General features: G+C 38.1%; 1 protein-coding gene across 1 annotated transcript in view; it reads right to left on the bottom strand.

Annotated features, from left to right (window-relative positions):
* Positions 1 to 19,519, bottom strand: part of LOC5574025 (T-lymphocyte activation antigen CD86) — a 284,943-nt gene that overhangs the window by 81,875 nt on the left and 183,549 nt on the right. The window contains exon 5 of the mRNA XM_021846892.1: positions 10,895 to 10,988. Within this exon, the coding sequence (XP_021702584.1) occupies positions 10,895 to 10,988 (94 nt within the window). The remainder of the gene's footprint in view (positions 1 to 10,894; positions 10,989 to 19,519) is intronic.

The following is a 19,519-nucleotide window of genomic DNA, read 5'->3' as shown; positions in this document are numbered from 1 at the left end:
GATGGTCCCTTGAACCACTGTTACACTAATTTTGTGATCTATAAGTAAATAAATCTTTAACCTCATGGTCTTTCTAACCCCTCTACCGGCAGCTTCATTTTTACCGTCAAAAATATTTTCAAATCGCGATAACTTTTTTGTTGCTTAATATTTTTGCACCATTTTTTCACAAATTCTCAAAAAACTCTTCAAAAATTAAATATGACCAACAGTCAAAAAATAGTTGTTTAAATACTTTCACTAAGGATAAAAAAATGTCATATGTTGTCCAAATACTTTGCCTATTTATTATAAATCAATTAGGTTAAGGCTAAGTAGTCCGTCATTCGTTTTGGCAACAATGATGACTTTCCAGCTTGCATTCCAAAGTGATAAAACTCAGCCTTGATAGTTTATATATACTTGAAAAAGTATCACTGTACGCGCTTACATGCGTAAAGTATGCTGATACTTTTTCAGGTGTGTCAGTGCAAAACCAACTGATTTTCTCTGATTCGAAATCGTGAGATGACTTAGCAACAATCATCAACAGCGCATACAAATTTCAATGACGGCCTACTTCGCCTTAACAGCAAGTTTCATATGGGTAACTTAAGCAATTTAAATGTTTTGAAAGGTCGTGATGGAGCATGATCTAGTTCAAATATTATTTTTGACAGCAGTTAGACGTTTTGAAACAGGATTTTTTTTTATATAAGAAGTGGCATAACAAACTTAAAAAAGTAGAATAAATCAATAGGGATGTTGATAAGAAAAAAAAAAGAAAATTTACCCCAAATCGTAAAATTGCTAACAAAATTATGCATTGTTACAAAATAATTATTTAAGAATTTTCTACATGGCAGCAATGGGTAAAAGTAAAATAGAATCCAACAAAATCTTTATCGCAAATGATTGCTTCGGAATATGGTAAAAAATACCTTTTTTAACGCACACATATAAAAACAAACCTAAATAATATCCAATTTAATTTTTCGAGCATTCCTACGTCCACCGCTCAACCACACCACGATATTCATGAGACCAAAAGTCATTAAAGCTCTCAGATTATTTCGGATGGAATTTCCCATCTTGGTGGCCCGGTGGTTTGCCATCATTCTCTTCTGGTTGGTGTGCCAGGTTGGTCGCATATTTCTTGGCGCTAGTTCCAGATGCCTCTTTGCGGGCTCGAACATGTTTCGATAAAATTAAACGATTCTCGCCAAATTTTGCAAATAGGCTCAAGTATGGAATGAAAAGAGTTCCATTTTTTTTATTTTTCCTTTGAAGTTGATTTTTTTTTATATTTTATTTTATCCTGACAGGTGATATAACAATTTTCAGTTCCTGACATTTTAAAAACTTTAGAAAATATCAAGGTTTTTATCATGTTTTCAGTGCACTAGTACTGTGAGTAAATTTTGAGTAACATTTGTAATGAACAATTCATTAAAACGCTAATCTATTAATTTTCATTACATTCATTCTTTCGAAAATTCGATAAGTTGTTTTTTGTGATTTCACTTCAAACGTTTCTGAACTTGAAAGAAATGAATATTGCCTACAGACAGACCTTCGGTGCTATTTTAGTTATTTCGGAAGCTTGCTTGAAACCGTCGAAATATCAGAGAAAGAGGAAAATTATATGCCTATCGTTCTCGCTGAAGATATGTGCGTGGTGTAGAGGGAGATTACCCAGTATTGGACAGCACCCAATACCAGACATCCTTACTGTTTGGGAGCTGGTCCCTTTCCTTCCAAGTGAGTGGACTGTATTAGGGCCTTGCGGGTTATCCGGTGGGAATTCCTGGTTGGACAAGTTCTTCGGGCAATTGGATACTTGTCTTCCAATAATCTCAGGTGGGTTTCTCTCCGGGTAATCACTTAAGACACTTCAATTTACGCACATAAACACACTATTTATTCCACAAAAGTTCGTCATACAATAATCAACCCATTTATTAGGTAAAACACATTTATTCTAGGACACAAACTACATTTATCTATTTCGCGTCAATTATTTAAAATGCTAATTATTAGCTACGACCGAGCTGGGTGCCGATGTTGGGAAAACTATATTCTTACAAACTACGTTACACAAAACTATGGAGACACGAAGTAATTACGTTGTTACGTCATCGTTACATGCTTCGTTCGGGAACAATCTCTCGCTCTTATGATGAGTCGTGTAATTCGGCTAAGCGAACAACTTATGTTTCAACGAGGGGGCCGTCAATGCGTTGGGTGATTATTCCGAGTTGCAAACATTCCCGTCCGCCCTGAAATTGCTGGATTTCTGAAAAGAAAGAAAATCTCTCGTGCGCATGTGGACGGTCTAACTGTCTTTACCTTTCGATATTGCCTTCAACCCTTTGAACCGATGATGGATACACAATGTTTCAACAGCTCTATTCAAACTTCCTGTCGCTGTCTTCAAGGTGACAGCTCAAATTATTCCGTCATCTCTAGGGTGTAGCTCGAGAATCTATTTTCCACCGGATGGATGGTACGCTGTCCTCTCGATTCACGACTAACTGGCCAACAGATATTGGGACTGCCGGTCGCCAACGCTTCGTTCTCCCTTGTAGCTGCGTGAATACCTTTGCTAACGTAATGACCGGTCCAATCAGATCTAGAGGGTTAAAGAGCGTCTGCGATGATCGACAAGACTCTTCGCTTCGTCAGTTATTCCACCGTGTCGATTTCGAGTATCTTGAACCGGAATTTCAAGACATCTGCCGTCGGATGCCACACTAGTCCTAGGATTCGCACCGCTGGATCGGGATCTAGTTGGACTCCTTCCTTTCTCACTACAGCGAGATCTTCTTCTGGTTTGCCCTGCAATACCAATGGACAATTGGAAGCCCATTTCCTCAGCCGGAATCTTCCATTTCGGGTCATCTCGTCTAGCTGGGTTGGCAGCTCCAAAGCTGCTTCCGGATTGTCCGCACCACTTTGAACGTCGTCCATGTAGACGTCCTCCGTTGTGATCTTCGCCGCTATTGGGTAGTCGGCTTGCTCATCCAAAGCAAGCTGCTTCAGTGTCTTCTTCACTGGGATCCGTGCGCCATAGGATGCTCTGAAGTGATGCGTCTTCTTCACTTATTCCAATTTGCCGGAACATCTTCTCGACGTCCGCAATCATCATGATCGTTGTGGTGCCTTCCTCCTTTACTACTGGATGATGGGGTGGGTAAGAACGAATCTTGTTGAGCCCTTCCGAATACGCATCCACCTTGCGCATATGGCTTAGCTCTAGGTATTCTTCCATAAACTGGTTGTATTGGTTACGCAGCGCTGAATCCTTCAACAATCTACGTTCCAGGCTTTGAAACCGTCGGTAAGCGATATCCCTTGACTCGCCAAGCCTTCCAAAAAAAAAAAACGGCTTCACTCCTTGGTAGTGCGACTACGTATCGATCGTCCGAACCTCTTCGAACTGATTGAATATACTGTTCCTTGCAGCGCACTTCCTCCCGGGAATAATTATTTGATGAATCGATCTTTCGCAGGACCAAAATCGGGAAGTCGCTCCTTCAAACGAATCGCAATACTGCAGGTTATGCGATTGTTATCGTGTGGTCCGTTCACACATCCGGACACTACCCATCCAAACACCGACTCATTTAAAGAGGGTAAACCTTCTCCTAACAGGACTTCATTTCCGGTATTGAAAAAAGTGAAAAAGTGCTGGATTCCTAGCACTAAGTCGACAGTCTTGGATGTGAAAAAGGCTGGGTCTGCCAATTCCACGTCGGCTGGGATTTCCCATCCAGCCATGTTCACATTGACTATTGGAAGATTCGTTGTCACCCTTGGTAGTAACAGGAACTCCATCCTTCTCGAGAATTCTGACTTTCTTGATCTTATTGTAACTGCGACCTTTTGCTTCACCTTCGTGCTGGCTTGCCCTATTCCAAACACTGAAACTGATCGTTGCCGTTGAACCCTCAACTGTTGCGAGAAGCGATCCGTCATGAAGTTACACTCTGATCCGGAATCCAAAAGTGCTCTGGCCGGAACTAGAGTTCCATCCTCACCTTCCACTAAAACGATAGCTGTTGCTAGAAGCACCGACGATGTACGGTTGCAGGATACGTTGGAAGATACCAGGGTAGGTGTTCCTTGGGGAATCTTCGACCTCCCTGGTGATTGGGTACTGCTGCCCACTGAGGCAGTTCGTTCGATTGGGGATCCATTCCTGTTCTCATTAGAAGACGGTCGGAAACAAACCAAAGTGTGGTGTTTGCCCCTGCAGTTCCGACACACAAAACGAGAGGGACAATCTATCGCTCGATGTCCGCGCTTAAAACAGTTCCTGCAGAGAGCGTTGTTTCGTAACACCTTGTCGCGGTCAGTTGTGGACATCCGTTGGAAAGTCGGACATTGGTAAAGCAGGTGGATTTCCGAGCATGCTAAACAGCGTCCCACTGATGACTGAACTGTATTGTAGCTGAAGTGTGGGTTGGAAGGTTTCCTATTCAACACTGGAAGTTCTGGCTTCAAATCGGACGATTTCGTAGGTAGGGATCCCAGAACCTTGACTCTACGTTGGAGAAATTCGGTCAGATCCTTGACGCTGTCCTGCTCCTTCACCGAAGAAAATTCCTCCCAGCTCCTCCTTGTGGCTGGATCTAGGCGAGCGCACAGGATGTCCATAAGCAGTAGATCCTTATAATCGGCGGGTTGAACTAACTGATCCAAGGTTTGAACCGTTCGTTCAAATCCTTCCAGCAGGGATTGCAAATCGGGAGCCGACTCCTTAGTCAGCTTTGGGAGCTTGAAGAGTGCTTGCACCTGCCTCCGCTTCAACTGCTTGCTGTCGTTGTATCGCTTGGTGAGTGTGTCCCATGCGATCTGATAGTTGGCTCTTGTTATTGCCAGTGGGTCCACCAGAGCCTTCGCTTCACCTGTCAAGCACCCTTTCAGATAATGGAATTTTTCTACATCTGGTAAGTCCGCCTTCCAGTGTATGAGCGACGTATACAAGTCGCGGAAGCTCAGCCACTCGTCAATGTTGCCATCGAAAGTTTGCAACTTGATTTGCGGCAATCGCACGTGCTCCATGGTCGGCTGTTGCGATGTATCCAGACTGCGAATGGATTGGTTCAAGGCTGGGGGCTCCTCCAGTTCCTTTATTTTGTCCAGTAGCAGTGACTTCATATCGTAATACTTGCTGCCGAACTCGGATCGCTGTGTGGTGTAGATCTCATCCTCCTCGGTGAAGTCCTCATGGGTCTCAATGTCCAGGATCACATCATTCACCTTCTCCCACAATTCATCTAATTTCTCTAGTCGCACCGTCACCTGACTCGCACTTGTCACTACTCTCAACTTATCGACAAACCCACAAATATCCTGAAACATGTTGAGGAGCGACCGCAGCGTTGTCTTCAGGGTCCTCATGGCTGGAGTTTTCTTGGCGGTGGACGTCGTGGCCGGCATCTTCACACTCGCACTTGGACAGAGAATTCAAATACAAAAAACGTAGGTGTAATATTCTGCTGATTCCTAGCCTCGGCTAGACATACACTGTAGAGCTGTTCTATATTTACCTGGAAAAACAGGATTTTACACCCTCTCTACAGGTATGCACTTCAACAGATCCTAACCGGTTGATTACTTAATTGGTTGAAGGCTTGTATCGACAGATCCCTCATTCGTCCAGAAATATCACACGAAAGTAGAAGCAATTATGTAGTACTCTGTGGTGTCCAACTTCGGCAAGGCATATACTGTTCTAACTAACCTGATAAATCAGTATTTGCGCTTCAAACGATCCAAATAACAGTGTGCCGGAATATCACGGTTCACAAAACTGTTTTCCCGCAATAGTGAAAACATCAATCGAAAATCGCATCAGCGGGCCCCTCGATTAAGCTTCCACGAAAATATGTTGGACACATCCACAGTCACGAGAGAAATATGTTTGTAGTAAGCTATCTACTCCCGCTTCGACAAGACATATACATTGGTGTAATACTAAGGGTATGCGAAATACCGAATGATTCCGTCAAATACGCTTCGAAACGAAATTCCGCGGAATTCCACGGAACTCGCACAGGCGAAATTTTTATTTTGCTATTTCGTTTCGTTTCGCCAAATTTAGGCTGACCATACGTACCGTATTTAACGGGACAGTACCGTTTTTAAGACCTTGATGGTCTGTCCCGTCGTTTTTATGAAAATTCTCAATTTGTCCCGTATTTCAAAAAAATATGGGCTCAAAACAAGATGATCGAATAATTATGGATAACCTCAACACGTAGGGCCTCAGCACTATTCAAATATTATCGGCAACCGAATTTCAAACGTAAAATACACAGTGTTTTTCTATTAAATCACACCAATGAAAACATTCCTATGAATCAGTCAGCTTCCCGCTGACGCGATTTCCAAGACTGAACAAACAGAACAAACAATGTCGCCAGAGATCTTATCAATTATCTGCAGTTCTTATGGGAAAACTGCCGAATAGAATGAAGCTGCCGACAATAGATACACTGAAAAGAGATGCTCGAAGGGCTGTATAAACGCTTCCAAAAAGCTTTTATCAAGTCTGTCGTTGTTGAATCTACAAACACGTAATTTGTCTGCTGATGTCCGAGAAAATTACAAAAGAAGCGCGGCATTGGCTTAGACTGTCGAGAATATGTAAATGCCCCTATGATGCTTTGTTTTCCAGAAGTTAAATATTATTTACTTTAATTCAATACTTTTATCAAATAAAGTTATCAGATAAAAGTATGCTTAAAAGCCGGATTTGTCCCAAAGGATCAAACATTAAAATAAACAAATCGGCCGCTATGAAAACATACAGTATCGGACATATAAAATGCACCAAACCCGTTTTCCCATACAAAATTGTCAACTTCAAGTAGCTATATCTCCACCGTTTCTCAACCGATTGTTTTCATTTTTCTGTAACGAACTACAAATTTCCTCAATTTTCGAAAAGTATTGTAAAAGTTGTGTGAAAACTATTTATTCAAAAGTTACAGATAGGTTGAATTTTGACATAAAAATGCACCAAGACACAAAGTTATGTAGCAGAAAAACAACGCGTCGTAGCATCATGGTGTCTTCAGCGCATTTGTTCAATGAGTGATAAGGATCAAATGCGCTAAAGACACCGAAAGGATCTTGGTGCATTTTTAATGTCACAATTCAACCTGTCTGTAGCTTTTAAGCCAATATTTTTTACACAACTTTTTCAATAGTTATCAAAAATTGAGGTAATTTGTAGTTCTTCACACAAAAAATGAAAAGAACCGGTTGAGAAACGGCGGAGATATTGCTCTCTGAAGTTGACCATTTTGTATGGGAAAACGACTTTGGTGCATTTCATATGTCCGATACTGTAGATAGCGCCACCGAAGTCTTGTGTGTTTGACAGAACATCAACGCTATCACAATGTCAAATCCCATATACGGTGGTGTCGTTATTTTGATGCGGCGAATTTCGAAAGAGTTGCCTTCAATTATCTATTGGGATGTTACGTTTAAAAATACAACGATGTTTTAAACGAAAAATCTAAGGAATGCTGTTTAAAAGCGTTCAGCAAATATATTTCTTCAGAAGCTTTGGATTTATTTTTCAAACAGATTAATAATTTTAAATTTTATTTATGAATTATAAGGAAAAACTTCTTAGAATACGTTAGAGGTAAGTTTTTCCTTCAGCAGAATCAAATGATAACTTTTTTGTTTTTAATATTTTTAACCATTTTTTCTAAAATTCTAAAAAAAACTCTTTAATTTTTTGAATACTTACCTGTAAATGTATAGCCCACATTTTTATAAGTTGGCTTAGAACAAACTGACCGTCAAAAAAAAGTTAAAAGGTAAATGTTGATCCCCCAATCATTAAATGATTAATATCGACAATGAGTTATTTGGACCTCGTTAAAAATTTGTGCAAAAATATCGAGAAACAAAAAAAGTTATCGTGATTCATATATTTTTTGTGATAAAAAATGGAGCTGCAGTTAGAGGGGTTAAGACAACTACACTTGATGATTTGATGAGATTTCACAGGAATCCATGGAATAGTCAATTTATACACTTGGCTTGAGTTTGAGTTCTAAATGACAATCGAAATTAATTGAATTTAAACTTGAAAATACATAATTTTTACAATATAAAGTTATATTGGACTTTTACAACCATATCCCGTTTTTGGACTTCATTTGTCCCGTTTTTCTTGTATTATGCTATGGTCAGCCTACTCGTCGGTGGTGTTTTGGTTGATTAGATCGGCGCGTTTACCAATGGGAAAAGTGCGGGCAATTTCCTTACTCAATCAGTGAAGTGATAAACACAGTGGAATGGTTGAAACTCCGGTCGCAAAACAAGAAAATTGAACGAAATCCGGTGGTGATTTTCGTTCAATTGTGGTCGATTCGATTCGTCGCGGTGGAATCAATGAAAGTGCTCGTTGTTTGTTTTGGTTGCGGTTTGTTGTTGTACCGTCGGGAAACAGTTCGTTGGCAGTGCAGTGCAATTTGTTGTGGTGAAATGAAAAAAAAAAACGGTTGTAGAAACCGACAGTGGTCCAGCAACGGCAGGACATATACTGTAAGTGTTTCAATTACCTGGATAAACCAAGGCAATCAGCCTGATTTGATGATTCCGGGGTGATAGTACCACAAAAGAATGGCATTGGATGATCGGCAGTTCTAATTGGAATTGGTTGGTCGATCAGCTGCGTGATGATTGAGCGAAAAGGATGGATGTTCGCTCGGGCAGTTCGATACGCTGAGAAACGGTGAGTGCGCTTTTTGTTGCTAATTTATTGCGATGGCGTTTTGGCTTGCTCCTTACTAATTGCGCCAACGATCCTCCTTGGAAATGTGCAATGGCGATTTGAAGATCACTATCCTTCCGATGAATCCGGCTCGAAGGACCAATATCTGTTGGCCAGTTAGTCGTGAATCGAGAGGACAGCGTACCATCCATCCGGTGGAAAATAGATTCTCGAGCTACACCCTAGAGATGACGGAATAATTTGAGCTGTCACCTTGAAGACAGCGACAGGAAGTTTGAATAGAGCTGTTGAAACATTGTGTATCCATCATCAGTTCAAAGGGTTGAAGGCAATATCGAAAGGTAAAGACAGTTAGACCGTCCACATGCGCACGAGAGATTTTCTTTCTTTTCAGAAATCCAGCAATTTCAGGGCGGACGGGAATGTTTGCAACTCGGAATAATCACCCAACGCATTGACGGCCCCCTCGTTGAAACATAAGTTGTTCGCTTAGCCGAATTACACGACTCATCATAAGAGCGAGAGATTGTTCCCGAACGAAGCATGTAACGATGACGTAACAACGTAATTACTTCGTGTCTCCATAGTTTTGTGTAACGTAGTTTGTAAGAATATAGTTTTCCCAACATCGGCACCCAGCTCGGTCGTAGCTTATAATTAGCATTTTAAATAATTGACGCGAAATAGATAAATGTAGTTTGTGTCCTAGAATAAATGTGTTTTACCTAATAAATGGGTTGATTATTGTATGACGAACTTTTGTGGAATAAATAGTGTGTTTATGTGCGTAAATTGAAGTGTCTTAAGTAATTACCCGGAGAGAAACCCACCTGAGATTATTGGAAGACAAGTATCCAATTGCCCGAAGAACTTGTCCAACCAGGAATTCCCACCGGATAACCCGCAAGGCCCTAATACAGTCCACTCACTTGGAAGGAAAGGGACCAGCTCCCAAACATTGGTGGTCCCTTTCCTTCCAAGTGAGTGGACTGTATTAGGGCCTTGCGGGTTATCCGGTGGGAATTCCTGGTTGGACAAGTTCTTCGGGCAATTGGATACTTGTCTTCCAATAATCTCAGGTGGGTTTCTCTCCGGGTAATCACTTAAGACACTTCAATTTACGCACATAAACACACTATTTATTCCACAAAAGTTCGTCATACAATAATCAACCCATTTATTAGGTAAAACACATTTATTCTAGGACACAAACTACATTTATCTATTTCGCGTCAATTATTTAAAATGCTAATTATTAGCTACGACCGAGCTGGGTGCCGATGTTGGGAAAACTATATTCTTACAAACTACGTTACACAAAACTATGGAGACACGAAGTAATTACGTTGTTTCGTCATCGTTACATGCTTCGTTCGGGAACAATCTCTCGCTCTTATGATGAGTCGTGTAATTCGGCTAAGCGAACAACTTATGTTTCAACGAGGGGGCCGTCAATGCGTTGGGTGATTATTCCGAGTTGCAAACACTTACAAAGAACAGTAATCATGGTATAATTGAGATGGTTTACTGGAAGAAAAATAAGCTGTTTTAGAGAGTAACGTTTGCATGTAATGGTGTACTCTTGAAACGTGCACAACTTTTTCAAAATTCATAGATGTTTGAAAACCGATAAAAAATGACGTATCGCTTAAATTTTTAAACCTTATTAATAATTATTAAAGTTGAAAAATGGAAAAGTATATATGTTTGTATTTTGCACCTAAGTTGAATCAATGTGAACAAACTACAAGTTTGGTATAGCATCTCTTTCCCACCAGTTTCGGACAGCCTGATTAGATAATTCAAAATTCATTCATTTTTCATGTATTTTGTCGATTATGGTATCATGCAAAACATTGCACTCATTTCGATCCGGAGAAATATGATCATTCCAACAAAAAATATATAATCAAAACACAATGTCAGAATTGGTGTTCTATATTTATATAATTTTGTACACTACAAAAATCAGTGTATTTATTATAAATGGAAAGCTAGATCACATGATATGAATATTTTTAGAATTATGAATTTCTCGGCTTATGTGCTCAATACTGGTGCTATCCCTTTATATCTATAACCGTATTGTGAACTTGTCGGAAACCCCACAAAGAAAGCCCAGATCATCGAGACCCCGCGCACACTTACCGACGACTGATAGTGTCATGGAGTATCCCACCGGAGGCGTTGTGGATATCTGGCATTCGTACACGCCGGAATCTCGCGGCTGCGGATATAGCACCTGAAATGGCAAAGAAAAGGAAACGTTGCGGATGAAAGATGAAGCCAGAAAGATAATTGAGTTGTTGTTGTTGAGGAGGTCGAGTCGAGTTTTGTGGTAGCAGAGCAGCCTGAATGGAAAGTGAACCCTCGGGATGAATTCCATTTCCGGTCGATCGCTGCTGTCAATGGGAGGGGGAATTCCTTCGATGTGAGACGGGGGAAATATTATTTTTAATGAAAAACTAGTTTCGCGCTCGGTAAATCGACATGTTGCCGCTGTTGTTATTAACTTTTGTTGCATAGCGTACATAACCATGTTCAACAAGGCTTATAATATGAAATTATTTGATTATTTTTGTCAGTTCTTTATTGACGATACTTGAGAATGCAATGGATCATTGAAGGTTGTTTTTGCAAGTGCTCACCGCATCAAAACAAAGGCGCCACTGTATATGGGATTTAACATTTTGACAGCATTGTTTTTCTGTCAAACACACAAGGCTACGGTGGCGCTATCTATGCTTTTCATAGCGGCCGTTTTAGTTATTTTAATGATCCATTCGCGAAACTACTTTTGAAATGCTGATTTATTATGTGTTGGATATTTTTTTTTTAACAAATCCGTTGCATATTAGCCTACTTTTTATCAAAAGAATGAATAACTTAACAGCCTACTTTCCCTACCAACAAAAACAGAACTTAAAAGTGCTACTTTTCAGCACTGTTTTAAAACGGAACTGAAAAATAGTACATACTTTTCTGTTCTGTTTTGAATGTTTTTCAAGTATATCTGAGAGACTCCATCGTATTATTCAATGACTTTGTCTTCGACTCAGGTGGAGGATTCTGAGTGAAATAAGGATCGATGCTCTTAGAAATAATACAGCTCTAACGACAGTTTTCGTTATTACAAAAAATCGAGTTTTCAATTTGTTGCAAAAATGACAATTTTGATGCCACTAGTATGCTTCGTTTCATAATAAACCATTGACAATATTCTTAAAACTATTACATATTTCTGACGATATTATTTTGAAATTTTGACAAAATGTAATTCTTGAAAATCAGGAAGAGTTCCCCTGCTAAAATTCTGAAGAAGAAAGTTTCAAAGTTTCTCCAATATTATTTTGCAAGAAATTTCTTGAAGAATGTCATCAAAATTCATTTTTCATCACGTCAGATTTACAGTATGGGATGGTTGTTTACGAACCAATTTTATTTTTTACAGCACGTCAGCTTTTATTTGAATTTTCATTTATATTTTGAGTTTAAAAATTATAACAATTTGATTCGATTTGAAATTTTGACGATTCATTAATTCTTTCATTTTTTTTTTAAATCACTTTTGTCAATCCGTTATTGTTTTTGAACTCGTGATTGGAAAATCAATCAAAAATATTTGTTCAATTTGAAGTTCTGTCTGACGTGCTCTGAAAACAACTTTCAAATCGATTCATAAATAACTGAGTTGTGACTTACCAAAGTTGGCAATTATGTATGGAAAATCCATGAAGCTGCAAATGTTTTGTCCAAAACTGTAGATATTTCATCAAAAGTTTTACCTGAAGCATTTTCTAGCTAACACAATATTTCGCTGCAATTTGCTAATATTGCAATATTTTGTCTTCTCCTTACACAATATTTTTCATAATCCAGAAAAACTGTTGATGTTCTTCCATGAACTTCTGCAGATTTTTCTCTACAAATTCATAAAATTGGAATTCCTCATAATATGTCTACACTCGCTTTCAAATTCAACTTAGTATTCAATTTCGGCACAAATGAAGCTCACGTATTTCAATTGTTACACATGGAATTTCTCCATGGGCTGCAAATTTTCTGGAATATTTATTTTTTCCTGCATGTAAAAGAATCTTATTTTTAAATTTTGGCTTACAGATACAGTCGCCTTACCTCATCTCTATATCGAAGGGACCATCGAGATAGGGAGAGATCGAGACAAAGAACATACATTTAATGAACTTACTTACTTATTTGGCTTTACATCAATTATCTTGATAAAGACTCGCCAACAATATTTCGCCAATTCACTCGGTTCATGGCCGCTTCTCTCCATCCTCGACTGTGACCCACGCTCTCCAGGTCCTGGTGCACCTGGTCAATCCACCTAGCTCGCTGCAGGTTGTTGTCCGGTTCTTGCAACATGCCCTGCCCAGCGTATCCTTCCAGCTTTAGCTACCTTCACGATACTGGGTTCGCCGTAGAGTTGAGCGAGCTCGTGGTTCATCCTTCGACGCCACACGCCGCCGAAGATCGTCCTTAGCACACGGCGTTCGAAAACCCCAAGAGCTTGCAAGTCCTCCTCGAGCATAGTCCACGCCTCATGCCCATAGAGGACTACCGGTCTTATGAGCGTTTTGTACATCGTGCATTTGGTGCGGGGGTGAATCTTTCTTGACCGCAGTTTCTTCTGGAGCCCATAGTAGGCACGACTTCCGCTGATGATGCGCCTTCGTATTTCCCGACTAACATTGTTGTCAGCCGTCAACAAAGATCCAAGGTAAACGAACTCGTCCACCACCTCGAAGGTATGCCCGTCTATCGTAACACTGCTACCTAGGCGGGCCCTGTCGCGCTCAGTTCCACCAACCAGCATGTGCTTTGTTTTCAACGCATTCACCATTAGCCCGACTCTTGTTGCTTCGCGTTTCAGGCGGGTGAACAAATCTGCCACCGTTTCAAATTTTTTCCCAATAATATCCATGTCGTCAGCGAAGCAAACAAATTGTCCGGATCTCGTGAAAATCGTGCCTCGACTGTTAAGTCCGGCTCTCTGCATGACACCTTCAAGCGCAATATTGAAAAACTGGCACGAAAGTCCGTCGCCCTGTCGTAGTCCCCACCGAGACTCGAACAAACTGTAGTGTTCGCCCGAGATCTTCACGCAGTTTTGCACACCGTCCATCGTTGCTGTGATCAATCTTGTGAGCTTCCCGGGAAAGCTGTTCTGAACACTAGATTGGAAATCACTGCGATACTAGGAAAAAAATAAACAAACAAACTTCATTTGGAGTTTCCAAATTGTTTTTGATCGCTTAAATCTGGTCCAGTTACCTTTGATAATGTTCATATCGACATAAAGAGAGAAAATTGGGAACAAAAAATCAAAAGGATTACATCGATATATAAAGAGATATCGAGATTGGAAGGATAATGAGATATGGAGAGAGAAATTGTATGCAGAATGAAGGGACCGAAGTAATCATCGACATAAGAGGAGATTTCGAGATTAAGAACATCGAGATATGGGGAGTCGACTGTAAATTATTGTTGTCTCAAATAAAAACGCAAATTATTCAAATACATTGCTAGAATTTACCTTTTATATCAACACAACCAATTCTTATGCACAATATCAGAAGTCAAACAAGGATGAATATTTTTAAAAATTCCCTAAAGAAATTTTATTAGATTTTATTAACATTTGGTCGGCGTTAAGTCAGAGTGGACCAAGTGACATTTTTCATATTTCGAGAAAAATGGGTTTAAAGTCTAACGCTCTGTAATTTTTGAACTCGTTTAAATTTTTGTTCAATATTTCTACACATCTTTGTGTTACTTTCAAACAATATGATGTGAAGCGATAATCATGAAAAATCATTATCCAATCCTCTAATAGAACGATTTTTGAAGGACTATGTGCACTTGGTACACTCTGTCTGAACTAAAGACCACCGTTCAGTGAGTTGGTTCACTCTGACTGAACAATTTCTAGGAAAATAACAATCATTGATTGCTTGCATGGTCAAACTGGATGCATAACTCTAAGATAAGCAGATTATCAAGACTTTTTGACACCAGTATTGTCAATTCTTCAATGATTCATTCGTCTATACCGAAATCAGTGGCATTACGATAGCTTGAAAATTAAGGTTTTGCAGGGTCAGGGCATTGAAGACCAGAAATATTCAAATATATATTCAGACAGAGTGGACCAAGTGAAAATCTTGAGTACCGACCAAACTATACTGGTCCAATAAGCGGGTTCTAGCTCATTCCATACATACACCATAGAACTACCATAAACTTCTATCGGACTCTGAAATTGACTCCAAAAATGTAATAATCAATCAGTTTATTGCTTTTCAACACTTGGTCCGCTCTGTCTGCACAGAATTTGTTGCAATTTTTGACCACCTATTCAAATATGGTAAATGGTCAAAAATCAAAATCAAATGCATCGTATTAAGTAATATTTTTTAATTTCTATTGATAGATAAGTAGAAGGATCATTCGATGTCAAAAAATCTGACAAATCTCTTGATATGTTTTCCATTTCCTCGCATTCCTCAGTGCGCTGATCATTTTCGATTTTATTGTAATTAGCACTTGGTCCACTCTGACTGCACACTTTTATCGATTTTTATTGATCATCCAGAGTAAATTTGTTACATATCTCTCAAAGTTTACAGCATTCATCAAATCTGATTAGAGTGAAACGGAGGTAAAGTAATTTTGCATCTAATGAGAGAATAATCTAATTTTCCCAAGTTTTGTACTTGGTCCCCTTTGACTTAACACCGACCATTTGGTCGGCGTTAAGTCAGAGTGGACCAAGTGACATTTTTGATATTTTGATAAAAATGGGTTCAAAGTCTAACGCTCTGTAATTTGAACTCGTTTAAATTTTGGTTCAATATTTCTACACGTCTTTATGGTACTTTCAAACAATATAATGTAATGTGATAATCATGAAAAATTATAATCCAAACCTCTAATAGAACGATTTTTTGATGGGCTGTGTGTACTTGGTCCACTCTGACTGAACTAAAGACCACCGTTCAGTGAGTTGGTTCACTCTGACTGAACAATTTATTGGAAAATAACAATCATTTAATGCTTGCATTGTCAAATTGGGTGCATATCTATAAGATAAACAAATTATCAAGACCCTTCAACAGCAGTATCGTAAATTCTTAAATAATCCATATAGTAAATATCAAAATCAGTGACATTACGATAGCTTGAAAATTAAGGTTTCGCAGGGTCAGGGCATTGAACACCAGAAAAAATCAAATATGCGTTCAGTCAGAGTGGACCAAGTGAAAATCTTGAGTACCGACCAAAATATGCTGGTCCATTAAGCGGGACCTAGGACATGCCTTACATGCACTACATATCTACCGTAAACTTCTATTGGACTCTGAAATTGACTCAAAAAATGCAGTAATGAATCATTTTATTGCTTTTCAACACTTGGTCCATTCTGTTTGCACAGAATTTGTTGCAATTTCTGACCACCCATCCAAATATGGTAAATGCTCAAAAATCAAAATCAAATGCATCGAACTAAGTAATATTCATAAATTTCTATTGATGGATAAGTAGAAGAATGATTCGATGTCGAAAAATCTGACAAATCTCCTGAAATGTTTTTCATTTCCTCGCATTCCTCAGCGCGCTGATCATTTTCGCAGATATGGTAATAAGCACTTGGTCCATTCTGACTGCACACTTTTATCGATTTTTGTTGATCATCCAAAGTAAATTTATTACATATCTCTCGCAGTTTTCAGTATTCTTCAAATCTGATCAAAGTGTAACGGAGGTAAGGTAATTTCGCATTAAATGAGAGAATAATCCAATTTTCCCAAGTTTTGTACTTGGTCCCCTCTGACTTAACGGCGACCATTTTTTCTAAAAATGAATTTTATGAAGATTTTTTTGGTAAAACCATTCATTTAAGTAGTTTCATTTTTTCAGAAACGTCTTTTTTATTTTATTTAAATAGCCTTTCATTATATGTAAAAAAACAATCCTTATTATTCTAAGGATTCTTTTTTATTATAATGAATGGCTGTTTTTTCTAAATTTTTGAAAATATTATAAAATCGTTTATTGGTTGAAAGCTTGTGAAATTTGCTTAAAAGTGCAATTTACATGTTTAAAGAAGATCAAAAATCATTCGGATAGCATCATGAGGTTTACCTATCCGCATCATTTGGCCGAATGCCGTTTGTTCGAAAAATAACACTCACGATAAAATATAAATATCATAAATGAGATCTGAAGCACATGTCTCATCTAGAATAATATGAGCTATACGTTATGAATTAAGCCAGGGTGCGAATGTAAATCTTCCAGAAGAATGGCATCTCTGCATAAGTTAACTCCATTCTAGCTCTATCAATTGAAAGGCAAGAATTATAAAATACAAAATATAAATTTACAAGAATTGATAAAATTTATAGTAATTACACGCAAATAATCACCAAAACAGTACTATATACCGTCGTTGGGGGTGACAATGGATCAAAAAGGGATATGTGCGATTTATTTTTTGAATAACTATCGCAATTTAACTCCAATAAACTTCAAATTTGGTGTGTATGTACTTTGATGGTACATTAACAACTGTTCAAAAAATTGAAGACAAATATTTATTCACAGCGGCACCACAAGTGAATGAAAAATGACCCAATCTCACCCCATAGAGGGGGTGACATTGGGTCACTGTAATTGAAATAACTTGTTTTTGAGAATATGATTTCAAAACCATTAACAACTGAAAAATATTGATAAATAACGATGCAAAAAAGACAAAAAGATATCTAAGATGTTTCACAAGTATGATAAGCCCACTGAAAAGAAATATTATACTGAAAATTGAAGAGCTAAGAGAAAAAATATGTAAACCCATCATTTATCGTCAAGTTTACATAAATTTTCTTGGTGTTTACCTCAAATTGTCTTCAAAGTCTCATCCCCAATGCTATAAAGCCCATTCAGTTTCCCCAAAGGTGTACTGAAACAGTGATTATTTTAAACCTTCGCTAATAGTTAAATTTCGGTGCGACATTCCACAATCAATAAATATCAGGCAGAAGTTGACGTCATAATCCCAGTATTTCAGCGATCCAACTCAACTGTACTTCCGTGAGATGTTTCTATAATATGAAAACACTGATAAATAATCAAATTTAGAAAAAAAAAACACCCTTTTGATAAAAATTTACGATGTTGCTGCGCACGAAACACAGTTGCTGGTTTGAGATGTTGTCAAAATGCGTTGTATTGATATTCAATGCACGAAATACTCAAGTAGACTTGTTTGATGTTTCTGAGATGCTGTATTTAGAAAGAATGAACACATCTTAATGAAAAAAGAGAACCCCCGGCACCGTAAAATGTCAAAAAAGTGGACTTGGAATTTCATTTACTATCGTTCTTGCTTGACCCAATCTCACCCCCATTTTCAATATTTTAGACATCGTACCGAAAAAAATGATTTTTTTGTGGGAAAATCAAACAGATTCCGGAAAATACCTGTGATGTGTTATAAAAAGACTTTCAACACTCTACTAATACAACGATAGAGGCTAGAGTACATGCGTGATACTTTGTACAGGAGAAATTTAATGTTGTAAATTTTATCAAGTTTCAACATGCAAGTTTATTGATGAAGTTAACAAAAACTACTATTTCTAAAAATGCATATTGTTATGAATTATGTGTAATAATATGTTCCCTAACATATGAATTATTAATTTTAGTAATATCAGCGTTAATAGCTGAAATATTTCACAAAACATATTTTTCCGTTTTGACCCAATCTCACCCCCTAGACCCATTGTCACCCCCATCGACGGTACTGTGCATTATGCGAATATATGTATCGCGACAACAATTTATAAAACGTCTTAAAATACTTGTGGATCGTCGCAGTAATTTTAAATCGTTGTGGTGTCTTCTGCGTGACGATTCCTGATTGTGCAAGGAATAATAACGCAGAAAACAGCAAAACTATTTGAAGTAGCAGCGACGATCTACATTCATTTTTTAATCATTAAAAAACTTTTTGTAACTTCAGGTAAGCAAAATTTTAAAATAAAATGATAGCTGCTTTGATATTACAAATTGTTCTACAAAGTTGCTACATATATTTAATGGGCTCAAACGCAACGAGGTGTTAATGGCATTTTTGACGGTTTTGAGTTGAATTGAGGAAATTCCAAGCATTCTAAAGATATTTTCAGGCGATTTTTTCACTCAACAGAAAAAAAACATAATTCTGACTGTATTGTTTGACTGCCATACATTTTGTATGTAATGAAAAATTCCTGAAAATATTCGAAAGAAGATTTTCTCTAAACTGGGTTTTATCACTGACACTCCTTTGCTTCTAACCCCCTCATTTTCATACAAGTCATTACAACGAGATTAAGAAAGCTATGCGATAGGTTTTTCTAAAGAAAACCCTAGAGTAATCTCTGATAAAATTTGTGTATGTTTTGAAATCACCTTTCATAAACAAAGATCTTTGTAATAATTCCTGGACTCTTGAGGAAGTTTGAACAGGTTTCTTAGATAATTTGTTACAATAATAAAAAATCAATCGAATTTCGGGTTATTATTCCGCAGAATGATTGTAGGAATTATTGGAAACATTGCTGTAGTTTAAACTGGTGTGAAAGCTTATATACACATTTGTAGAATTATTGCTTGAATGAAATGCTGGAAAAAATGTTTAAAAAAATTGTTCCAAGAAACCCTTATGGAATTTTGGATTTCTGGGAGGAAACGAGGTAG

This window comes from Aedes aegypti, chromosome 2 (genome assembly GCF_002204515.2).
Source record: "Aedes aegypti strain LVP_AGWG chromosome 2, AaegL5.0 Primary Assembly, whole genome shotgun sequence".
Taxonomy (NCBI): Eukaryota; Metazoa; Arthropoda; class Insecta; order Diptera; family Culicidae; genus Aedes; species Aedes aegypti.
Note: the sequence above shows the minus strand (reverse complement) of the source record. Positions and strands in the feature narration are given on the sequence as shown.